General features: G+C 39.5%; 1 protein-coding gene across 3 annotated transcripts in view; it reads right to left on the reverse strand.

Annotated features, from left to right (window-relative positions):
• The window catches only part of VEPH1 (ventricular zone expressed PH domain containing 1), a 221069-nt gene that overhangs the window by 12758 nt on the left and 181552 nt on the right, over positions 1-26759 (reverse strand). For all 3 annotated transcript variants that reach the window (XM_012447362.3, XM_012447363.3, XM_012447364.3), the window contains exon 12: positions 19863-19980. In XM_012447362.3, the coding sequence (XP_012302785.1) occupies positions 19863-19980 (118 nt within the window). The remainder of the gene's footprint in view (positions 1-19862; positions 19981-26759) is intronic.

Below are 26759 nucleotides of genomic sequence, written 5' to 3' on the forward strand. Positions count from 1 at the left end.
GTGCCTCTTTCAGGAGCTCTTGTAAAGCAGGTCTGGTGGTGATGAAATCTGTGCGTACTTGCTTGTTCACAAAGGATTTTATTTTTCCTTCACGTATGAAGCTTAGTTTGGCTGGATATGAAATTCTGGGTTGAAAGTTCTTTTCTTTAAGGATGTTGAATATTGGCCCCCACTCTCTTCTGGCTTGTAGGGTTTCTGCTGAGAGATTTGCTGTGAGTCTGATGGGCTTCCCTTTGTGGGTAACCCGACCTTTCTTTCTGGCTGCCCTTAGCATTTTCTCCTTCATTTCAACCCTGGTGAATCTGACGATTATGTGCCTTGGGGTTGCTCTTCTTGAGGAATATCTTTGTGGTGTTCTCTGTATTTCCTGGACTTGAATATTGGCCTGCCTTGCTAGGTTGGGGAAGTTTTCCTGGATAATATCCTGAAGAGTATTTTCCAGCTTGGATTCATTCTCTTCGTCACATTCAGGTACACCTATCAAACGTAGATCAGATCTTTTCACATAGTCCCATATTTCTTGTTGACTCTGTTCATTCCTTTTTACCCTGTTTTCTCTAATCTTGCCTTCTTGTTTTATTTCATTGAGTTGATCTTCGACCTCTGATATCCTTTCTTCTGCTTGGTCAATTCGGCTGTTGAAACTTGTGCATGCTTTGCGAAGTTCTCATGTTGTGTTTTTCAGCTCCATCAATTCACTCATATTCCTCTCTAAGTTGTCCATTCTCGTTAGCATTTTGTCAAATCTTTTTTCAAAGTTCTTAGTTTCTTTGCATTGGGTTAGAACATGTTCTTTTAGCTTACGGAAGTTTCTTATTACCCACTTTCTGAAGGCTGATTCTGTCATTTCATCACACTCATTCTCCATCCAGTCTTGTTCCCTTGCTGGTAAGGAGTTGTGATCCCTTGTAGGAGGAGAGGTGTTCTGGTTTCGGCTATTTTCATTCTTTTTGCGCTGGTTTCTTCCCATCTTTGTGGATTTATCCACCTGTCGACTTTGTAGTTGTTGACTTTCTGATTGGGTCTCTGAGTGGACGTCCTGTTTGTTGACGGTGAAGTTATTTCTGTTTCTTAGTTTTCCTTTTAACTGTCTGGACTCTCTGCTGTAGGACTGCTGAGGTCCACTCCAGGCCCTGCTTGCCTGGGGATCACTTGCAGCAGCTGCTGAACAGTAAAAGTTGCTACCAGTTTCTTCTTCTGCTTTGTCCCAGAAGGATACCTGCCAAATGTCAGTATGAGCTCTCCTTTATGAGGTGACTCTTAGGATATACGGGGGTCAGGGAGCTACTTGAGGAAACAGTCTGTCCATTATAGTAGCTCAAGTGCTGAGCTGTGAGCTCCGTTGTTCATTTAGAGCTGCTGGGCAGGTTAGTTTAAGTCTGCAGCAGCAGAACTCATAAACCTCCTTTTTTATTCCCAGGTGTTCTGTCCCAGGGAGTTAGGGCTTTATGAGTTTCCACTGTGTGCTGCTGCCTTTTTTTTTTTTTTTCTTCAGGGCTGCCCTGCCCACAAGGAGGCAACCTAGTCACTCTCAGCCTGCAGAGGCTTTGCTGAGCTGCTGTGGGCTCTGCCCAGCTGCCATGTGAACTTCCCTGCAGTCCTATTTATATGGGTGTAGTTAGAACTGCCTCAGCAATGGTGGCCCGCCTCTGTAATGACGGACTCTCTCTGTAATGGCGGGTTGCCTCGGCAACGGCAGGCTGCCTTAGCAATGGCAGACTGACTCCATAATGGTGGAGTGCCTCGGTAATGGTGGACGCCTCTCCCCCACAGAGCTGGACCGTCCCGGGTTCAGCTGTGCTTGCTGCGAAACTCTCAATCCAGAGCATTTCCAATTGCTGTTTTTTTGTTTTTGTTTTTGTTTTAGTGGGGGTGGGACCAACCGGGCCTGATCACCTGGCTCCCTGCCTCAGAGCCTTTTGTTTTGTAGTTGAACGGTTGGCTCTCTCCCAGGTGTCCTGGTCACCTGTTGAATAGGCGCTGGGATCTGTGTGATTTCCTGTGCAGCAACCCACTGCGCTGGCTGAAACCACAGCTCTGAGATTCGTGGCGCTTTTTTGCCCAGGAATCTCCTGGCCTGGCTCCCTGTTTCAGCTCCCCTTGCTGACTAAGTGGGGATACAGTCCTGTTTACTCTGCACTGGGAACCGCTGTGCCAGTGTGCAGGCAAAACAGCCACGCTGGCCAAAACAGCCGCGCTGGTGACCCGTGGGACTCCTCCGCCTGGGAATCTCCTGATCTGTGGACAGTAAAAATCCCTCTGGAAATGCGGCATCCACTCACCCTCTGCGCTTTCACTGGGAGCTGCAATCCTGAGCTGCTCCTAACTGGCCATCTTGGATCTTCTCCGATGTGGAGCATTCTTAAAGCTAGTAATGCTTTTTGCAAATTTAAATTTTCCATAAACATGGTGGTTTCCTTTGTGCAACCACATCTACAGAGACTTCAGTTAAAGCATTTAGGCCACTGTGTCTCCCCACTGGGTTACACATTCCTTGAGAGCAGGAACTGCTTTAACACAGGGTCTGCCTAGCCTAGAGGCTCAGTAAATATTAACAGTGCAACGTTGAGTCATAAAGGGTGCAGTAGCCTATCTGAGATGAGGAAAAAAAGAGGTAAGCCAAGTGGAGAAAAAAGGGGAAAAGTAAGTAAAAACAAACAACAGCAACAAAATCCCCAAGCTGAAATTAATTTAAAAAATTTAAAAACACCAATTTTTCATATTTTCAAGTGAGAGAAAATGGTAATCTAATTGTTACATTTGAAGATTTTGAATATTAACTTAGAAGATTTAGATTTGAATCCTCTAAACTATAGTTTTCTAATCAGCAAGTGAAAATAATAATGGCCCCCTCCTTAACAGGAATACTGGGAGGTCAAAAATCAAAAGAAAAAAATTGATGTGAGGACGTTAGGTAAATAGAAAAGCATAAGGCACTACTCCCTCACCCTAGCCGCACTTCTAGGAAAAACTTTACAGTTTGTGATCACTGCTTTCTTGCCACGTTTTTTTTTTTTTCTTTTTTTTTCCCCCTAAGACAGGGTCTTACTTTGTCACCCAGGCACGAGTGCAGTGGTCATGTTTTGGCTCACTGCAACCTCTGCCTCCCCGGCTCAAGTGATTCCCCCACCTCAGCCTCTCGAGTAACTGGGACCACAGGTGTGCACCATCACACTTGGCTAATTTTTTGTAGTTTTTGTACAGTCAGGGTTTCATCATGTTTCCCAAGCTGGTACCATGGTTCTAATGGCAAGATGATTTAATGTAATGTGATTTAATAATGATACATTTTTTGTGTCTCAGTCTTTCATATTTACTCAGAGAAACATTTGAAATAGTTATGATATCTGAGATAATTTGAAATAATGATTGACTTAGATAATATTTAAGTACATGGATCCTTTTGGATCTGACATAGAGGATTAGCTACTTTCTCAAGGCAGATCCAGATGTTTCACTTGAAGAGTTACGTGTGAGAAAAGTTTACAAGGAACACTTGGCAAAATTGTTGGAGTCCTTAAAGACATGGAGTGAGTGGGATATAATGGTTATGATGAGAGAGTCAAGACAAAATGATAGGCTTTCTAACAACAAAGGATGAAGGACTTCAGAGACAAACCAGGAAGCAAATACTTTTCATTATAGCCCAGTGAAAATTAGCCCTAGGGAAAAAAAATCAATGGAAAGGGTTTTAGGAAGGAAATGTTAGCAGAACTTAAAAGAAGCTGAATGTTAGGCCCCAAATTTAGGCATTAGAGTCAATTTCAGAGAAGTCAGTAAAAGCCAAGCTATTTGGAGATTAACTTAAAAATAATTTCAAAAAACAAAACAAAATAAAATTTTTCTAACTGCTATACCATATCCTCAAAACTGTTTTTTTTTTTTTTTTTTTTTTTACTATTATGTCTAACATATGCATGGCTGGAGACGTGTAATTTTAAAGGTCTATTGTCCATAGTACGTCCTTTTAAGCAAGGGATTCATATACAGTATCACAGCCTCTTCACAGCTAAAACAAGAAACTAATTTTTTTCTAAGATTATCATATTCCATTTGAAAAGTAACATGTAGAATGATACTATGAGGGTATGATCATGTATCATCTAAAATAATCTTGTTTGTATGTAGAACATAGAGGATATTCAAACATTTTCTCACTTTCCAATTAACACCTTATTTCATTCAAAGCACCACAATTTGGCCAGGTGTAGTGGCTCATGCCTGTAATCCCAGTGCTATGGGAGGCCAAGACAGAGGGATCATCTGAGGCAAGGAGTTTGAGACCAGTCTGAGCAACACAGTGAGACCCTGTCTCTACAAAAAAATACAATAAAATAATTAGTTGGGCACAGTGGCATGCACCTGTAGTCCCAGGTACTCAGCAGGATGGAGCGGTGCTGAGGTGGGAGGATTGCTGGAGCCTCAGAGGTCAAAGGGTGCAGTGAGCTATGATCATATCACTGCACTCCAGCCTGGGTGACAGAATGAAATGCCATCTTTTGAAAAAAAACAAGACAAACAAAAACACCAAAAAACAAAGCACCACAATTTGGCTAGGACATTCTCTATTAACATGGATCTGTTTGTTTCTTTAGAAATCAACTGGCTGTAAAAGCTATGGGTTATTAAATTGAATTTCCTAGTGCAACTGGAACCCAAACTGTTACTGTGTTTATCAACTTAAAAGTTTTTCAGAATGCTAATACAAATGTTTATATGTTAATTGTATCCATTTTCTGCACCAAGTTAAAAATATTTGTTGATTAAAAAATGAATCGTGAAGATGTTGATCTTATTTAACATGAAGTTGATGAATAAGTATAATAATAATAGGTTTCCGAGAGGTGAGAAGACCCACAGCGGAAGAATAAAAAATAAATATTCATCTGTTCATTTATCAATCATCCATCCATCCCGTATGTATTTTTGAGCACAGTTAAATTGTAACACACTATGTTTGGATCTGAGGGGTTACGAAATCTCCCTCACAGGGAGCTTTAATTTATCATCTAGGGAAGGTAAAGCATTTTATAAATTCTACTGCTCAGTGTAGAGTTTGTCAAGTGCCACCGAGAAGTATAAGCCATGTGTTATAGCATTGGAAGAGTGGAAATTCCACTTCTAGTTGCGACAAGGTGACATGGGAGCTGGGCCTTGATGAAGAAGAGAGAATTTTCCTGATAGAGTGCAGAAAAGGATTGTGGTAGCAAGGTAGGTGTTTGAGGGAAACACAAAAGAATCTGAAGAAGCCAGAAGAATCAACAAACTCAGAAGCAAATATGTAAAGCAGTTGCTCTGGAATAGTCATGGGCTGAGGGCTGAGGGTAGAAGTCAGTTCAAGGTTTTCTAGGGGCAAGATCCAGGAAAGAAATCGGGTATCAGTCAGAGGGACGTCATATTGGACTTTATGGGAAAGTTTTTCTGAAGTCCCATTAGAAAGGACTAAGGAGGGGCCTAGAGAATGTGAGGGTCCAGCCATCCAGGCATGAAGCCTCATGGGCCCCAGATGCAATAAGTGATGTGTCATGCAGGGTCTTGACAGGAAACAGATGGCAAATCGAGCTGAGCAACTGAGGAGAGTTAATAGATTATTTACTCAGGTGTGGGCAAGGTGTAGAAAAAGCACTGTAGTACTCTGGAGGCAGTAACCATATAGGCCTAGTACCCCTCTGCCTGAAGAGGAAAGGGCAGAGAACAGTTAGGATCCAGTGGGAGACTGTATGGAGAGCACTGTTTGATAGGAGCTGTGGCCTGAAATAGAGGACACTGTCGACCTTCAGTGTCCAAGCAGGTGTGGGAGCCAGCAAATCAACAACTCAATCTCACCCTCCTCCCTCCCTCTGACCTCCTACTGGTGTCCCCAGTGGTGGAAGGTACCTGAAAGCCAGAGGTAAAGGAGGCTATTGACACAGTCACTGCATGGCAGCCTGTGGACATGGAGCTGGGCAGGAGAGATGGAGAACAGAAGTGACAAGCACAGATTATATATCAAAGTCAGCCAAGTTCAGATAAATGAGAGAACTTCAAAAGTTCATGAAAAAATGGTATTAAAGGAAAAAATAAAAAGTGGAAACTGTATTTCTCAAAATAAACTCCATCAAGTTCAAGACACTTTGGTAAGTGGCGATATCAGCCATTTAGTCCATCATGGAAGAGCTGAGGGTCCTAGGAATTTGACCATGTTGATGCAGTCTTTTTAACATTATTAACTGAAGCAGAATAAGTGCCCTTTGAAGATTTTTTAAGATTAGGAAATAAAAGGTCAGAAAAAGCCAAGTCAGGACTGTCAGGTGGATGCCTAATGATTTTCCATGGAAACTCACAAAATCGCCCTTGTTTGATGAGAAGAATGAGCAGGAGCATTGTCATGGTAAAGAAGGACTCTCTAGTAAAGCTTTCCTGGGTGTTTTTACCTACTTCCCTCCTTCCCTCCTTCCCTCCTTCCTTCCTTCCTTCCTTCCTTCTTTCCTCTTTTTCTTTCTTTCTTTTTTTTTCAGGGCCTCACTCTGTCACCCAGGCTGGAGTGCAGGGGCACAAACATGGCTCACTGCAGCCTCCACCTCCTGGGCTCAAGTGATTCTCCCACCTCAGCCTCCCTAGTAGCTGGAGTCACAGGCACGTGTCACCACACCTGGCTGATTTTTTTTTAACTTTTATTTTTGTAGAAATGGGATTTTGCCATGTCAACCATGGTCTTCAAACTCCTGAGCTCAGCTTCTAAAAGTTCTAGGATTGCAGGCATGAGCCCCATGCCCAGCCCCTGGGTGTTTTTCTGCTAAAATTTTTGCTAGCTTTCTCGAAACACTCTCATAATAAGCAGATATTATCATTCTTTGGCCCTTTAGAAAGTCAACAAGCAAAATGCCTCAGGCATCCCAAAAAACTTGCTATGACCTTTCCTCTTGATAGATCTACTTTTGTTTTGTCTAGACCAAAGTATTTATGCCTACAGCTTGCCAATTTGTAGGTATTTTGTGCTACAGACATGGTGGTGGTTGTCTTATTGTGGAGGAAGGGTAGAAAGGAGTTAAAGGGGGAAAACCATAGGTCCAAATAATGGAGAAAAATCCTTTTATCTTCTGGTGGTGGAATTGTAGCAAATGAGATGCCTCCAGTGGTTTCTTCTCAGTTAAGAGCATTTAGCATTCATGTCATTTTTGTCATGGAAGGCTGAGTTCCAGTTTTTGTTAATACCCTTTGCCATTTATTGATTCTCCCATTCTTCTATTCAAAATGCCTTTATTGAATGCTTACCATGAACTAGGCACATGCCAGGTAAAGGAGATATAAACACAAATATGACAGTCTCAATCATTGAGATGCAGAGCAATGCAGTAAGCAAATGAGTACAGAGTAGGATAAGTACCAGGCTAGATCTGTGCACAGGGTCTAACTGGAACACACTGAGAGGCACTTATTCTAAACTGGGGCATAGATAGCAGAAAAGCTTCTAGAGTAGATGCTGTCTAGGCTGAATTCTCAGGGACAAGTTGCAGCTATGAAGGTGAAGGGAGGAATGTTACTGAGCCAAAAAAAAAGAAATAAAAAAGAAAAAAGTTTACAGCGAAGGACCAGGGCTAAGAGAGGGAGGCATAAAATGCATTCTGAGAACTGTAACTCATTCTGAGAGGGAGCAGGGAGTGGGAGAAGAGGGAGAGATGAGGTGTGAGATTTAGAGACCAATCTTAAAGAACCTTGGGTACTATGCAGAGTGGAATGTAATGCTTTGTAATGTAACATAATGACAAAAAGCCTGTGTAGTCATAGACCTTATGTATTTCAAGTGCACAAGAGTTCAATAATTCACTCTCCATCTTGTTTTAAGATTTGTTGCAATTATGAATGTCTTTAACCAATTATAATTTATTTAACCAGTGTGCTGAATGCCATGTTTACTTTTTATCATAATAGACCATATGAGACTGTACCAAAGACTTTCTCTGGTACAGGCCTATGGTTTATTGGGTAAGGGCACTGTCTTTGGAGGTAGACCTCAGTTGAAGTCCAGAATCTGCCACTTACTGGCTGACTGGTTCTGGACAAGCTATTTAACTTCACTGAGCTTCCCTTTCCTACTCCCTGGAGTTATAATTAGCACAACACAACTGGCTGTGGGGGTTTTGTTAGTCAGGCCATACATCTAAGACTACATACACCATAAATGAAGGCACATAAAAGTGCCACAAAGGTTGACAGTGGCCTTGCTTAGCTGGGACCTGTTCACAATAATGAATCAATAAATGATAGCTACTATCATCATGATTGACATTATAGATCAATGTAAAACAATCATCATCATCCTTTTATTGTGATGAACAGGTGGTTTGAGAAATACTGTGTCCTAATGGCTTATATAAAAGTGTCAGGAATAGTAAGAGAATTCAGAGTAAGAGGAAATCTTGCAATCTTTGAACTTGGACCTTTAATAAAAATGGAGGTATGAAAGGCATTTCAAAGTGTCTCAAAAAGAAAGGTGTTCTCTCTCTCTCTCCCTCTGTGCATGTGTATGTGTGTTTTACAGACAGGATCTCCTTTGTTGCTCAGGCTGGAATACCGTGGCTTTATCATAGCTTACCATAACCTTGAACTCCTGGGCTCAAGCAATTTTCCTGCCTCAGGTGTGCATCTGCAGTTCTAATCACTGCAGGTGATCACATCTTGATAATTTTTAATTTTTTTTTGTAGAGATGGGGTCTTACAATGCTGCCCAGGCTGGTCTTGAACTTTTGACCTCAAGTGATCCTCCCACTTCTGCCTCCCAAAGTGTTGAGATTATAGGTATGACCCACTTCACCTGGCCCTCTTCTGTTTTTGAGTAATTCATCAATGTATTCATTGAAACTGCCATTTGCAAGCCAACGCAATAATAGATCGAGCTGCCTTGGGAGAATTTCCTATGTTATCTGTGGTTACTTTCTTCTCTTTCTTGTTTCTGCTTGCTCTTGTGACAGGCTGGAAGGGATGACGATAGACAGTAACCTCCACATAACTACTGTTCACATGGCACACTGACTTTCATACAGACTCAGAAAGTCCTTATTCTGTGTGCTTTTTGGCTTATGTCAGTTTTGTCTTGAAAGTATTGTATTGTGCATGAATAACTCATATTTGAGACTGTCATAAGTTTAATTTGTGATATTTGAATTTCTACATATTCTTTTCTGATTGTTAAAGATAAATGCCTTCAAAAGAAAACATATTCTAGAAGAAAAAAATATAAACCCCAGGCTAGACGCAGTGACTCAAGCCTGTAATCCCAGCAATTTGGGAGGCTGAAGCAGGCGGATTGCCTGAGCTCAGGAGTTTGAGACCAGCCTGGGCAACATGGGAAAATCTGTCTGTACTAAAATTTAAAAAATTAGCCAGGTGTGGTGGTGTGCACCTGTAGTCCCAGCCACTCAGGAAGCTGAGGCAGAATTGCTTTGAACCCAGGAGGCAGAGGTTGCAGTAAGCCAAGATCGTGCCACAGTACTCCAGCCTGGGCAACAGAGTGAGACTCCGTTTCAAAAAAAAAAAAAATGTGTGTATATATATATACCTCCAATTCTTAGTTTTTAAGTAAGAAGTGAGAAAAAGTATAGTATGTCATTTTCCCCCCTTGAAAACACTGCTTCTGGGAATTATGACTGCTTTATAGTCTATGGGGAATTTTTAAAAAATATATTTAAAGTTTCAAATTTACTTCAATCTTCTTCCATGGTTTTACTGATTTTTTTCTTTGCTGTGGGTGCCAGTTCTAATAAAGCCAACTATAATTCCAGAGGATATGCATAAAGAGGGCTAGAAGCATTAAATGAAGGGGCTGTAGGAGCCACATTTAGTAGACTGAATGTCTGTGGTTTTTGAAATTGCTAAAGATTATAACAAATGGCATGTTTCTTATGAATCTCCAGGCAGTGTTTTAGAGTGCTATATTTCTCTATTGGTAGTGGATAAACCAGGAGGCATAATCCTCACTGATTTTGTAACATCCTAAACAATACTGTGGGGACCAAAATTGGACAGACAAACTAAGTTTGACAGCAGCCCTTTGAGGGCACTGCCACATGTGACTGAATGGCATCCTTTCTCAGTAATTTCATACCCATCAAAACATAGTACACTTTCTAGGCTTCTCTGGCCAATTACTGATGTACTGATGCAAAAAAAAGTTTCAAAGCTACTGTGTTATAAGCATTTAGAGCTATGTTTTCTGAACTTTGTTGTGAGACCACCTATATCAGAATGATCTGCTGGCTTGTTAGAATGCACATTTCCAGGCACCACTCCAAACCTACTGAATCAAAGTTCTGGGATAGAGTGAGAAACCCTGCATTTTAAACAAGGGCCACAGGTGATTCTTATGTTGCTCAAAAACGTACAGGACATAATTAGTATCTTCATGGTAGATGACAGTCATAAGTTATATGACATATGAAAGAGTAAAATGGCAAAACCAATGGTAGAGAGAAAACTATGACCTTTTGATAAAATTAAAGACAAGAATGACAACATAAGCTTAGATTCATGTTCTTGGTTTCAGTCAATAGGGTTACAGAAAAAATGTTCAGAATTAGTGTTTGTGGAATTTTGCTTATTTATTGTGTTAATAGTGTAACAAAAATTATAAGGGCACTTTCCAAGAAGTTAACCTGTTCAGTAGTTCTGAGCAGTACGTGTCTTTATGAGAAGCTCATCAAAGAAGACTGGCCCAGGCTTGCTGAGCAATGACTGATAAAGACCAATAGGAAAAGACTGGGAGGGTGGCAATGAAGAAGTTATTTTTTATTTTTTGAGACAGGGTTTCACTGTCACCTAGGTTGGAGTGCAGTGGTGCAATCTTAGCTTACTGCAACATCTGCCTCCCAGACTCAGATGATCCTCTCACCTCAGCCTTCCAAGTAGCTAGGACTATAGGCATGTGCCACCACAGGCTAATTTTTGTACTTTTTGTAGAGATGGGGTTATGCCATGTTGCCCAGGTTGATCTCCAACTCTTGGGCTCAAGCAATCCACCCACCTGGGCCTCGCAAAATGCTGGGATTACAGGTGTGAGCCACTGGGCCTGGCCGATAATTGTTGAATTGTAGGATTAGCTTTTAATAAGAAACGGTTTCACACATATCCCATGTTGTTCCTACTTAGTCTTATTAATAAGATCTCATGAAAATATATTATTGATGGCATCTGGCCATAGGACTTTAGTTTTAAATGTTGAGGACTTTCCCATACTGCCTGGACACTGTAGAGTTTGCCTGGGTTGGAAAAAATAGATCTGACAAGCTTGTGCCCCATCTGTGATAAGGAGAGCCAACTTGTTTGGGTTGTACCATTCAAGCACATTGTAACTATTGTCCCACCTGCCTGTAAATTCTTGTATTCTGGAGCATTTTAAGGTGTTACCTACACTGCTTTCATGGAATTTTTAAACACGAGTTCCATCTGTTGTGGTTCAGCACTTGGCTTCAAACCTTTTGACAGTGAATGGACATTTATAATGTCTGCATTGGAAGCATTAGCAGTTATATAAATACCATCACATACTGTATGTTATATATAAACACACACATGTATATATACATATATGTGTACATATCCATGTGTATGTATATTTTTAATACACATATATGAATACATCACACATTCTATTAGCATGATCTGCTTATTATAGTACTTTTGAAAAACTTATTTAAGAAGAGACTGCTTATATAAAGAATATATTTGGCACAAAAGAGGTACTGTAAATGTTATTATATGAATATCTATCTTTTTCCTGTAAAATGAGTCACTGTTGATTCATTAATCTGTTTTTTTTTGTGATCACTTGACTGAGAAAATTTTCTGAGAACACTAACTTTGGCCATTAATTTATTGGTACATATTTATTGAGCATCTATTGAGTGCTAGGGGCTGAGGATAGATGGATGAAGAGAGCCCACTTCATAGAACTTACTATTTACTGGAGGAAGTAGACATTAATCTAAAAGTCACACATTAAAGTACAGGATGGCAGCTGTAACTAATGTTATGGAGGAGAAGTGTGAGGTGCTTTGAGGACATTGGTATGCATCAGGGGATTATAAAAGGCTTCCAATACTGAAGCTGTGAATTTGATTTGTAATCAGAAGGCTAAGATCTAGTTTAACGAGGTGAAGAGGAGAGAAAGGGAATTCCTGGTATAAGAAGAAGCACATATAAAAGCATGGTGGCAGGAAGAAATACAGTGAGTCTGGGAAATTTAAAGAGGGTTCTTCTAGGAAAAGCAAAGAGAGCAAGGGAAATATGGGACAGGGTGAAGCTGGAGAAGCTAGGGGAGACGATTCCTTATGAGACCACAAAAGGTATGTTACGAAGTTTGGTCTTTAAGAGCTATGGGAAGCTACATAAAATTTCATGCAAGGGGTGGCACAACAGATTTGTGCTTTGAAGAGTTCACTCTGGTTGCATTGTGTGAGATTGGAAGGGTTCAGAATAGTTCAATGAGGAGGCTATGGCCATTTTTGTAGGTAAAAGGTGATTGCACCTTGCACTAGTGGTATGGAGAAAAGTGGACATATTTGAGAGCAATTGAGAAAGTAAAATCCTCAATATTGGGGTGATAGATTGGATGGGGGTAGTGGAAAAGGCAGTATGAGTGTGTCTTTGGTTGGTGCAATAGATTGAGTGATGTTGCATTCACTGAGCTAAGGAATGCTGGAAGAAGAGTAAGTGTTTGGGGGAAGCAAAGAGACAAATCATGAGTTTTAATTTAAATGAACTGACACTGGGCACAGTGGTGCATGCTTGTCATCTCAGCTACTCTGGAAGCTGAGATGATTGCTTGATCTCAGGAGTTTGAGAGCAATCTGGTCAACACAGCAAGACCATGAAATATTCGTTTTGTTTCTTAAAAATGAAAGAAAATAAATGAACTGATTTTGAGGTGCCTTAGAAGCAGTCAAGTAGGTGGTAGGCGATGTAAATCTAGAGTTCAGAGGACAGGCTGGGACTGCATATATACATCTGGACATTTTTGCATAGAAGTGATTACTGCAGTAAGAGGGTTATGCCACCAATGACTAACTGGGTAAAGAAAGGTAAGCTGAGAAGGGGTTTCCAGAGAGTAGGAAGGAAGTTAGAGGAGTGGTGTGTCATGGAAACTGAAGGAGAAGAATGTTTTAAGAAGGAGGAATTGGTCTACAGAATGGAATATTCCTAAGAGACAAGTAACGTGAAGACTGAACCATGTGCAGTGCATGGGTGCCTTGCAGGTTTTTAATGACTATATAGAGAGATGATAGAGTTAGAAACAAGGTTAGAGAGGGATGACTCATGAGGAGAAAGAGACAAGGAAGTGGACAGAGATAGACAACTCTCTTGGCTTTAAAGGGGAAGTGAGAGATAAGGCAGTAGATGGAGAAAAAGGGGAGGATAAACCACTTAATTATGTTTAGAAGCCAACAGGAGGACTCGGTTGGAAGGGAAAAATTGAATAGAGGAGAAAAAGGTTAATCTATACTGAAAAGTTTCTGAGATGGTGGGAAGGATGAAATCCAAGGCAAAATATGATCATTCTTTGGTGACTTTATTCTCTGTGGCTGCTAAAAAGTACAGTATGTCTTTTAAATAGGTGTGTTTGTGGCTGTTAAACAAGTTTCATTCTTAGTGTACTTATATAGGTCAATAAAAAAGGATTACTCTACAAGATGATGGCTAGACCTCTTTTAAAATATACTAAGTGCTTTATTTTAAAAATTTCACAAATTTCTTGAAATCAATGTCATCTTATGCTTGTATGGTGATGAAACTAATGTACTCACATTAGTCTGCCTTTACAAAGCTTCTTCTCATCTATATATTGGCTTGACTTAGCTTGTTCTCTATGTGGAAAAGAACACATTACTATGTATAGTGATTTGTTTGTGGATAATCACAGAATGACTCATGCTTTGTTGCAAGTATAAGGCCTACCTGACACTTTTTCTCTATATCAAGACAAGATTGTTGACCCAATATGGAAAGGCAGATGAGTAGGACCGTGATGCTAGATGAAAAATAAAAGTTAACCTTTTATTTTTATACAAATCAAATCTTTTATATTATACAAATCAAATCTAACCCTGAGGGGTGTTAGATTACTGATCTTAGCTTGTTTCTCTTCAAGGTTCACAAGTTATTAGCATGTTTACTATGGGCTCTTTGCTTATGTGTATATTGTAAGATTTTAGCATAATACTAAAATTCAGTTTCCACAATATGTTGAAACCTTGTACACAGCAATGTTTCCAAGAGATGCTATTTCTATTTTCAGTTCAGTTACTTGTTTTCAATTTTGAGAAAGCATTAGATTTTTAAAAGTTAGATTTTACAGTTGCATTTCAAAACAAATTAGATTTTTCCATGGTTATTCTATCACTTAAGTAATTAATGAATTACTCAATCACACATCTATTGGTCAGACACTTATTAAACACTATAATGTGCCAGGCACTGGTTAAGGCATACAAAGATGAGGCATAATCATGGTTCTTCTTGTAGTTTACTGTCTAGAGGGAAAGACTGATGGCCACATGCCATATGCAATATAGAAGTGTGAGCAGAGGACGGAAAGGACAGAGGGAGAGAAATTAATTCTGCTTGGGGGTGGTGTGTAGGTGTGTGTGCATATGCGTGTGTGCGTGTGTGTGAGAGAGAGAGAGAAAGAGGGAGAGAGAAATGAGAGTGTGTGAGGAGGTTTAAGAGGGAGAGAAGAATGCTCATGCCACATAGGCATAAGATAGGAAGATGGAAGATGGAGAAAGGGAGAAGAGGAAGATTTCAGGATAATAAATTATCTGAGTTCATAAATGTGTTTTTATTTTGTCATTGACTATTGCAAAGTATCTCTGAACAAAAAGCTGAGGTTAAATTTTACATAATCAATATATACTCAGTAGTCCCAGTATATAAATGTGAAAATGTGAAGTTATTGTATAAAAAGCATTGCCTTGTTTTTGTTGTTCTGCCAACACTTAGCATGTAGAACAGTGCTCTAACACGTGGTAGAAGAAAAGACGTCATACTACAATGCTAGCCACCACATACGTCAAAATTGAGTTTTCTTCTATCACTTTTAAAGTTCTATGAAAGTTAATATTGAAATTTAATGGAAAAGCTTCATATTCATGGACTCACAAGGTCTTATGGCCTTATGGGCTAGGTCTTCTCAGAGGTCATTTAGTTCATTTTCACATTGGCATCTAGAGTGGAAAAATCATCTAGCCCACATGAAGGGTACCCCTCAAAGGAGAGCCACAACTGCTGTTACCAATTCTTTTGACTGTCTGAAGAAACTCTCCTGATACAGAAGGCATTTTGAAACCATCTCTATTTGCCCATGTATTAATGACATAATATAATAAATACCACATTCTTTTAAACAAATTTTATTTATTTATTTATTTTAGACTTAGAGACAGGGTCTATGCTATGTTGACAGGCTGGAGTGCAGTGACTATTCACAGGCATGATCATTGTGCACTACAGCTTCAAACTCCTGGCTTTAAGGAATCCTCCCACCACTCTCTCCTGAGTAGCTGGGACTACAGGCACATGCCACTGCACACAGCTTGACAGTATGTTCTTATAACACAACTATTTGAAATCAAGTTCTAAAGATGAATCATGATAGAAAGTTGTCTGAAAAAATTGTTCCATTTTCTTTTAGAACACAAGAGGACCTCTTACTCTTGATCACATTCAAATTCTAATGTCTAGTGACTAAGAGACTAATCATATGGGATTGCTTAGCTGTATTGAGGAGGACAGGAGTGCCAAAACTCTAAGTTGTTTTTTGTAGGGCGTAAGAACAAAGGCATCCCATGTGTCTCAAGAAATGAGTGAAAGTCATGACCCAGTTCTTCCTCCTACTTTACAAAAATGTGACTGAAGAGAAAGCCAGATGTGTTCCAGGACAGACCAACTGACTAACTCTTACTGTCAACATGCACTGTGCAATTTCAAGACACAAGGACAACTGATAAAGAATATTAGCTTGGTTTTCCAGAAATAAGTTCTGTTCTGTTCAATCTACTTGCTCAATCTCCATTCTCTCATTTATGTGGAGTAATGAGATCTGCAATAAACACCACGAGGCAAGTCTCTGAGGATTACTGAGTTATTTCAGTAATTTTCTAATCTTCTGTTCTGAACTTTTATAAAATGATTATCAGAAACTGAATCAGCAGTTGGAAGAATTGGAAATAGATTCTACTGTAATCATTTCCTGTAAGTAATAATTTCTCACACATTATCACACCAAAATCTCTGTTCATCTTTAAGTAGAGTAGAGTAAGTCATTGAGGAAATAGATCACTTCTAAAAAATTAAACTTGCCTCTGGGTCTTCATAATATATTTTAACATTACTGAATAATTGTTCTTTGAATTTCCAATATTTTATGTCCTTAACTTGAATTTTCCCTATAGGTTGAAAAGCCGGGTTCTAGAATTGGCCTGTCAGGATTAAATCCTGGTTCCATCACTGAGAAGCTGTGTGACCTTGGGAAAATTAATTAATCTCTCTGTATTTCAGTTTTATGATCTGTACAGTGAAGTCGATAATGGTGAGAAAATGAGAAAAATGCATGCAAGCTTAGCATAGCACTAGAATGATAAATGCTAGCAATTATAATCATTTTAGGGCCTTTACATTATTCTAGCATTTACTTTCCTCTGACTATCTGTACTTTATTAGATACAAATTTTATTATTCACCAGATATTAAACTCCTGTGAATTTCTGCATGTTGATGGTGAAGTTGATGGGAGAATAGTGATGATAATTTTACTTGAAGATGGGAATGTATGTGAGTTGAACATGTCAGTCAGCTGAGGTACTGTCTGTTTCTGAAGGAGTCCCCTGGCTAAGTCTACACACTGTTAGGAAGTATTATATATTTTTGGATGTCTTTCCTAATATCTAATTGAAATTCTCTAATTGTTTTATGTTTCATTTATGGAGATGCTGAACAGGATTAAAAAATATTGAAACATGAATATTTGAAAACAATTATTGTATCATTTGTTAATTCTTTTAAAAAATATCAAAAACCCAGTTTTTTCAGCCTTTTGTTCTGGACTCCAATTCTACTTCTTTTAACCCCTTCTCCCTGAGGCTAACAGGGCATCTGGCCCCTGTGTGAGTGTTGATGAAACTCAGACCATTACATAGAGTACGTAGAACTCAGTTGGGCACAGTACATTCTAGGTGCTAAGACAGGCATAGAAGTGGATCAAGGCTTTACAAATGGTGACTTCTCTCGAGGAGGAAACAGCCCCAACCTCCGTTTGCCAGGTTCAGAATGCATTGAGAATGGTATAGTGATGAAGTTGATATGGTTAGCATATAATCACAATCTTGAAACATCACATTTTGACATTCAAGGAATATTTGACATTGCAATTTTAAAATATTATACATTCATTCATTCACTCACTCAACAAATATAGCATACTAAAAACATGAAAGAAGTATGCTAGATTTTCTCAAATACACCTTTTGGCCCTAACTGAATTATTAATTTCTTTTAGAGCAGATACATCGTACCTTATTCATATTTCTATCCCAAGGGTCAGTGTGTAGAAGACACTCAACTAATGCAACAAACATGCTTTTCATAAATGAAAAATTAGATGCAAGTAATATGCTAACTGTGCATGACCAATAAAGTATTTGTTGTTATGTCTCATCTTTAAACTTTGAATTTAAGCAGAATTTGAATGCAAACACTGTCTCTATGAGTAATATATTTGGCAACAGTATTATGTTAGACCTTTCACTAAGAGTAAATATATAATTTATATGCTTATATAAAAAAGAAGAGAAAATCAACAACCTATATAAACTATCTAGGGAGTCAAGGGTTTCGATGAAAAAAAAAACAGTTTAAAATAGGACTTTTCTCAAACTCAAATCCTCTTTCATGTAATAAAAGGAAATGAGCAAAGAAATCCAAACCCGCTGAAGTTTTCAGGGTCAAGCATTTTGATTCAATATGTTCTGCTCTAAAATATTTGGTCTTGCTTGAATTTTTATTGCTATATGTTCTCAGTTTATATTTAACTGTGAGGAACGCAAATAAGAAAGAGTGAATGTGCAGAACGTTCTTTTCAAGAGCATGGCAGTGAATTTGAGAAAATACATATTAAAGGAACACTTTTTGTGTTTTTAACTTTCAGCCCCTTTTCTGAGTCCTCCTTTGGCCAGATAGGATTAAATATTTATTGATCTAAGGACTCAGCTTACTTGGAGTGAAAACTCTTCAGGGCCTCTCAGAGCTACCTAAGATAAGTACCTTATTTTAGGCCGGGCGTGGTAGCTCATGCCTGTAATTCAAGCACTTTGGAGGCCAAGGCAGGCTAATCACCTGAGGTCGGGAGTTCAAGTACCTTATTTTACTAGCTCTCAAATAAAGTTCCTTTTATGCTCTGTCTTCTTCATATATGAAATAAGGTCTAATTAGAAAGTTTTATAATGGAGACAGTCAATTCCCCAATTCCATATTTGTTTGAATTAACTTTTAAAAAATTGGGGTGTTCACTCTGGTGTCGGCTCAATCCAGACTCTGTAATCAGCCAACAATCTGTGCTTTACAAAGGCTGGCATCCTAACTGCCAGCTTCTGCCATCCACCCCTTTTCCGTGGGGTAATACATTTTAATTGGCACCTCTCCGGGAGCCCTGCACATCTCCATCTGGCCAAATAAACATACTTTTTCGAGTCAGCCTCAACATCTTGGCAGTTAACAAGAGGACAGACTTGCCACAATGGGTAATCTTTAAGATGCATAAAATCCTAAAATTAAAGGACTGAGTACAGGTGGTATAATCAATGGCTTTCTAGAGGATGGCTCATCTACAAAGTGGCTTTGTGTTCAAGAATCTTTTAACACTGCTCTCGTGGTCCAAACTGCGGTTCCTGAGCCGTGACGGCATTGAGAGCTCTCTCCTCTCAAAGGGCACATTAGTGATGAAATATTTCACTTCTAATGACAGCATAACTTTTTGGACATAGCCTTATTAGCAACCTGTTTCCACTGGTCAGATTGAGCCAAGTTTATCCAGGAGGCAGAATGGTGAAATGCTTAAGAGCATGGGTTCTAGAGTCAGGCTGGGTTCAAATTCTGCTGCTGTTAATTTATGTTTGTGACCTTGGGCAGTTACCATATCTCTCTGTGTCTCAGTTTCCTCATCAGTAAAGCAGAGATAATATCAGTATTTTCCTCATAAGATTATTGCAAGGATTGATTAAATGAGATAAGGTATTTGATATGTTTAGCATAGGGCATGACTTGTATTTGCTAACAATTATTTTTGGGCGAGTTCAGTAGACCAAATTCCTTGAGCAGCAGAAAGGAAGTGGAAGGATGAATGACCAGCTACAAGGTTATTTCTCAGATAATTTCTTACTCTTTTAATGCTTCACTTTTTACACAATTTACTCATCAAGCAACAGTGTTGGGGATTACATGAGATAATATGATCTGTGTGCTGATTCACTCATTTAGTGTGGGCTCATTTCCTTAAGGAACACACCTTGACAGAACACTTCTTTTCTCTCTAACCCTAAGGGTCATCTGGTTGAAATGAAGAAAACTTTTAGGGCAAGATGGCTCATACTACTTCTTTGATAACCACATATAGTTAAGGGATTTTTTTCTCTTCCTCCCCCTCCCAAAGTTTTCCCTTTTTCCTATGACCACTTCGGTGAGATGCCATTCTCAGCACAAAACAGGGACATGATTGTGCATTATTACAACTGGGGATGTTCATGCAAGAGGAAGGCCACCTAGAACAATGGGGCAGATAGATCCCTGTAAATCCAAGGGGCACAAATCATTCTTAGCAGCAGGTAGGGGTCTCTTACCAGTTGCTTTTTCAGGGTTGTTGCACATGAAGCATTGCCATGCTCCTGCTGTTTCACTGAAGCCAAACACGTCAAAGAACCTCACTTCTTCCAGATGGAGCTGTACCTGGTCCAGATCCTGTTTCAGAAACACAAAGCACAAAGAACACAAGCCACTTTGCCTGCTACCTAATACTCAGAGACTGGAAAAAGGGGATGTGGATCAGGATGGTCAATGCTCAATCTCAGTGCTAAGGACTAAGAGACAGCATTAAAAAACAATTTATCTTGGCCAGCCTTAAAAAAAGCTTTCAGCTCAAACTTTTCCATGACAGTATTCATAAATGCAGTGGGAGTGAGCACAGGCCCCAGGGCTGAGTGTCAGGATTGACGTGTCAGAGCCTGAAATGGCCCAGAATTTTCTTGCATCTAGCAGTGGCTCCAGATTTTCTAAAAAGAAGGGATATCCAAATGGCAATGTAGTTAGAAGAAATGCTGCTGGAGTATTTACATTTTATATAAAATTGAGAACCAGTTATCCATATCAAAAAATATTGTTGGCCCGGTCTGGTGGCTCATGCCTGTAATCCCAGCACTATGGGAGGCCAAGGCAGGCAGATTGCTTGAACTCAAAAGTTCAAGACTAGCCTGGGCAAAATGGTAAAATCTTGTCTCTACCAAAAATACAAAAACAGGTATTGTGGTGCATGCCTGTGGTCCCAGCTACTCAGGAGGCTGAGGTGAGAGGATAGCTTGAGCTTGTGAAGCAGAGGTTGCAGTGAGGTGAAATCATACCACTGTACTCCAGCTGGGTAACAGAGTGAAATCTTGTCTCAAAAAAAAAAAAAAATTATGTGTGTGTGTGTATAATATTTATTTTATTGGCTTTACAGGGGGCTGATGGAAAATGTGGGGGTGGGCTTAATCACTTAGCCCTTGGCTCCAGTACTGTTTAGTCTTATGCTTTATCCTAAAAGTGTATACAAATTTTGATTCTATTCCATAATATAGCTGCATTGATTTTTTTTTTTTTTCTGAGGCAGAGTCTCACACTATTGCCCAGGTTGGAGTGCAGTGGTGCGACCTTTGCTTAATGCAACCTTCACCTCCTGGGTTCAAGTGATTCTTGTGCCTCAGCCTCCTGAGCAGCTGGGATTACAGGTGCCTGCCACCACACCCAGCTAATTTTTGTATTCTTAGTAGAGATGGGATTTCGCTGTGTTGACCAGGCTGGTCTCCAACTCCTGACCTCAAGTGATCCGCCTGCCCTGGCCTCCCAAAAAGCTGGAATTGGAGGCATGAGCCACCGTGCCTGCCCTGCATTGGTTTTAATGGAAGATAATGCCTTAAATTATATATCAATAAATTAGTTAACTTTTTTCCTCCAGATAGTTTAGTAGACTTGACACTCCAAGAAGACTACCCATGTTTTATGTGCTCCGTGGCACCGCGCCAATGTGTTCCTCTTTAAGGGGCGGGGGAGAGAGGTTCTGTTAGACTGTAAATGGATGGAAAATTATTAGCCTAACCAAATTAAATAGCTCTACTGTCCTCTTGAGGCTTTCCTATTATGTAAATGACTTGTATTCTTTGATATAGGATGGCCAGAAACTGTACTCTTAAAAGGTTCCTCCTCCTAAGAGGGACTTAATGTTCTTGCTAGCCTTGCATATGCCCAGCCAACTAACATGTTTGTGCTCTGTTGAGCTGTGATTTTATTTCCTTTCCTCTAGCTTGCATACTCTTATCTTCTCTCCGTATAGGAACAGTTCTTAGAAATTTCAAGGGCTGAGGGGCATAGGCACTGTTTTCACTGCTTATAAGGGATCCAAATACAGAATGATCAAGTGGCTACCCAGATTGCATCCCAAAGCTCCTGATTCTCAGTTCTAAATTTCTTGACAGAGGTGAGAAGTATGTCCAACTATTAGTTCACTGAGAACAGAAATATATCTATTTTTTTTTTTCACAATACCCCCAGAATTCAGTCCAGCATCATTAATGGATTAGCACTGGTTTGTAGAACCAGCACAAAGCTTTTTTTTTTTTAACTAATGAACTATATAGAAGGTATTACAAAAATTTAAAGGGAATTTTTAAAAAGAACATTTACACACCCAGGAACATAAACACAATGAAGACAGGGATTTTGTCTGTTGTGTTGGCTGCTATAACCTTGGCACCTATAACCTTGGGACCTAAAAGTGCCTATCACATAGCAAGCACTAAACAAATATTTGTGTAATAACAAAAGGCATGCCCTGGGCCTAGAAATGAATACTTTTCAGCATCCTTTATTAAGACTATTGGCCGGGCGCGGTGGCTCAAGCCTGTAATCCCAGCACTTTGGGAGGCCGAGGCGGGTGGATCACGAGGTCAAGAGATCGAGACCATCCTGGTCAACATTGTGAAACCCCGTCTCTACTAATACAAAAAAATTAGCTGGGCATGGTGGCGCGTGCCTGTAATCCCAGCTACTCAGGAAGCTGAGGCAGGAGAATTGCCTGAACCCAGGAGGCGGAGGTTGCGGTGAGCCGAGATCGCGCCATTGCACTCCAGCCTGGGTAACAAGAGCGAAACTCCGTCTCCAAAAAAAAAAAAAAAAAAAAAAAGACTATTATGGCTCGTATTCTGGGGTAGGACATTTTGGAGACTTGACATGGTGATTGCAGCATTTTGGCTTGCTAACCTTTAATACCATATTGCAGGCATTCCAACAGGTGCTGTATATCTGGGAATATTGTTTTGACAAAAGTGATTTTGAATATGTTCAATGGAAAAAAAGAAAACTTTTTTTAAAAAAGTATGTTTTCCAAGATAAAGACTGAAGCACCTGGGAGTTTTGTGAGTTTCAAAGGATACGATCCATATTAAAATGTATGGGGGAAAAGCAGATGTTCATAAATATCAGTTTCAAAACTGCCAAGTCTCTGAAGTCTGTACTTGGCCATTGGCATGCAGATCACTTTGCTGTTTCCCACACAATTAAGGATCAATTTTTCATTTACCACAAACACTACTAGCAAACAAAGTGCTTAAAATAATGCTTAAGGGGTCCTTTATTTTCCTGTTCTGAGACCAGAAATGTCCCAGGTTGTTGCCTATAATCCACATTTGTCTTGGAAATAAAGTTACTTTAAAAGTTTCAGACAGATGGTAAGCTACATTCCTGTGTTCAAGTTCTGAAGCCAAAAGCAGGCTTACCTCTTCAGAGGATTTAGGTGTTGTGCTAAAGGGTATCCATGGTAGTTGTATGAACTTTGAAGTTGGTGATAATAGCAAACTTTGAATGGAAAGACAGATGAAACACATATAGTTTCCAAAATTTGTGAAAAATGAAAGCAAAATAAATCACGAAACAAGCAAACACAAACCAACAACTAGTGATACCTAGATTTTTGGAACTTTAGCCTCTTAAATGTGCTTGAGGTCAGTAGTTCTCTCTCCTACCTAACCTTTGCCCTTCTGGGTCCTGCAGCTTCCCAGGCCTTGACCAAGAATTGCTATATGACTTCTATTTTTTTAAAACAGGAGAACAAAAATAGATTTGTTTAGAGAATTACAAACTTTCTTTAAGATAACTAGACTCCAGAAAAGTGATAAAAATAACTCACATCTAACTCTAAGTCACTGTCTGAGTATTTTTCAGTTCTAATGGGATTGTGGCAGACAGACTCTAAGGTGACCTCCCAGTAATTTTCACCTTGTGGTGTTCATCTGTTTGCATACTCCCATCCCCTGTGTGTGGGAAGGACCTATGATTTGCTTCTGACCAAGAATGTGTCAAAGGGGATAAGATATCAATTCCATTGTTATTATACACACACACACACACACACACACACACACACACAGACCCGTCTTGCTAGCAGATGCATAGGGAGACCCTCTTGCTGTGCTTGAAGAAGCAAATTGCCACATTATGAACTACAGGGACTATGGGTGGCCTTTAGGATCTTAAAGGAGGCTTTCAGCTGGTTGCCAGTTCAAAGTCATCAGTCCTACAATTGCAAGGAAATGATTCCAGCCAACAATCAGAATGAGTTTGAAAGCAGACCCCACACATTTGAACCTCCAAATGAAAACACAGCCCAGCCAATACCTCGATTGTAGCCCGTAAGACCCTGAGTGGAGGACCCAGATAAGTTACAGCTGAAGTCCTGACCCTCTGATACTGTGAGATAATAAGTATATGTTATTTGATGTTGCTTGGTTTGTGCTAATTTGCTATGCATTATTGAAAACTAATACTGAGAGTGTGCCATGAAGAGGAAAGAAAAGTGACATCCTTTTGCCCAGTTCTCCATGAAAGTGATGATTCTATTTAGAAGAGTCACGTGCTCCCAAGTACACTCCAAATCAGGCCTCAATAAAACACAAAGAATGTTGAAGTTCAAATTATTTTCGTTGATGAAAAAAAAAAGGATATATATTCATAATAGGTATGAACTAAGAAGGATGTTCCTGACAAGCATCATTTAATTTAAGAAGGTCAAAAGTCACTGGAGGAAAACATAATATTTTTAAACATTTGGCTAAATGAGCATTTCTCTAGTTTTAGAAAAAAGTCATTAATGAGGGTAGGAATTTGAAAAACTAAAATAAGTCTAAGCCAGGCAGCATAGAAAGATGAGAGAATATTTACAACATCGTTTCACTGACAAATGGCAGCATGAGTCAACACAATGGATTTTGTAAAAGTGCATAGTAGCCTCTGGATCTTATAATGTGGTCTATGTTCTTTGAGAGGGTACTGTGAAGCAATTTTCCAGAAATCAGTGAAAGCATATGTCTGGAAGAACTTTGGGTTTTGGCACATTTAAATTCTGTCCTAAAGTTATTTGAGCACAGATACAAAACATAGGATTGCCTCATGTGCTCTGTGTGCCTGTGGTTAACAGGATGACTCTAGGCACATATTTCAAGTATCTTTCAAGAAATATAAACAAGAATTTATTTAAAAATCCCAAATATTTTCACATAATAATAATGTTTATGTTTGTATAGTTATTTCTAGTGCACATACTCTAATGATACGGAGTCCAGGATATTCCCTTAGTGAGGGAATATAATTAGCGATTGATCTTTATATTGTCTTAAATTGTTACAGGCATAGTGTCTTATAGGAAATGCTGTTTGTTGAATGAATAAACTAGCAAAAGAGACTTTAAAGAATATCCATGGCACAATTTTTTTTTTATGTCTTTCAACTTGTTAAAAATACTACTATTGGATTCAATTTATATAACACATTATTCATGGCACCTGTATCAGAAACCATGGATAAAGCGATGAAGGAGACATAGTCATCAGTCCAAGTGAGAAGGTCATTGGGTCTGCAGTATTCCTCACAGAGGAAACTGAATACAGCTTCATTTATGAGGTGTGATTGTTACTAAGCTTCTTCTGGTGTGATGTTTTTTGCTCTCAACTGGATTAAAGCTCTTACCAGGAAGACTGACTTCCATATTATTTTGCAGCTTTTTAAAATACTTAGTATAGCCCTTAGTACATATTCAATGAAGTATTATACATTTTTACTAATTGATGCACATAGCTCTTTAATTTATATCACAGTAGCATTTAGGTTTTTAATGTTCATGTCTATCCAACTATGACTATTAAGACTTTCCAGAATACATTTGTTTATATATGTATCTGCACATCTGTGGGTATTACAGGAATTCATTTTATTTAACAAGTTTTTAGAATAATGTGTTAATTATTGAAAAATGATGTTTGTCTTAATTCCTCAATATAGTCAACATGTTGACTACTTGTTCTCAAGACCCTCAGCTTTTCCAGATTGTTAATTCTCAGTTCGTATTGGCATCAGGAATCCTTGGGAAATTTGTTACAAACATTCTATACACTTCTCGTCCCTGAAAGCCTAGGCTGATGAGTTTGTGGTGGAGCCTGGACATCTGCATTTTTATTTTATTTACTTAATTAACTTACTGAGACAGGATATTGCTCTGTTGCCAAGGCTGGAGTGCAGTGGTGTAGTTATAGCTCACTGCAGCCTCAGCCTCCCTGGCTAAAGTGATCCTTCTACCTCAGCCTCCCGAGTAGCTGGGACTACAAGCATGTACCATGATGCCCAGTTATTATTATTATTATTTTGACTTTTAGTAGAGATGAAGTCTTGCTATGTTGCCCAGGCTAGTCTTGGATGCTTGGGTTCAAACAATCCTCCTACCTCGGCCTCCCAGAGTGCTGTGATTAGAAGTCCTGAGCCACTGCACCCCATCTGCATTTTTACACAAGCTCCCCAAGTTACTCCAGTGTGCATTTATAGTAAAATTAATCCTGTATTCTTGAGAGGGGATGGCTAATCTGTGTCCATTAATTGGTATTTGAGAAATTTGTCAGTCTCCATGTTCATATGCTCATTCTTTTCCACAATAGTTTGGTTTCAAGAGGCCAGGCATGGTGGCTCACACCTGTAATCCCAGCACTTTGGGAGGCCAAAGCAGGTAGATCACTTGAGGTCAGGAGCTGGAGATGTGCCTGGCCAACATGGTGAAACCTCATCTCTACTAAAAATAAAATTAGCCAGGCGTGGTGGCAAGCACCTGTCATCCCAGCTACTTGGGAGGCTGAGACACAAGAATTGCTTGAACCCAGGAGGCAGAGGTTGCAGTGAGCCGAGATCCTGCCTCTGCACTGCAGCCTGGGCAACAGAGTAAGACTCCATCTAAAAAAAAAAGAAAAGAGAAAGTTTCATTTCATATGACAAAATATGATTTTTAAATATCAGAGATGTTATTATTCCAAATTGTGCAGTACGGCAAGAAGAGATGAGGTTTGAAAATCGAACTTACTGGGCCCAATATGAAGCTTGGCAGAAGGCTAGGGTGGGTGGGGAGGGAGGTGGGCCATGCGGGGAGCAGACTCTAAGCAGAGGCAGCAGGGCAC

This window comes from Aotus nancymaae, unplaced genomic scaffold (assembly GCF_030222135.1).
Source record: "Aotus nancymaae isolate 86718 unplaced genomic scaffold, 86718_ANA_hifiasm-v0.15.2.pri h1tg000019l, whole genome shotgun sequence".
Classification (NCBI taxonomy): Eukaryota; Metazoa; Chordata; class Mammalia; order Primates; family Aotidae; genus Aotus; species Aotus nancymaae.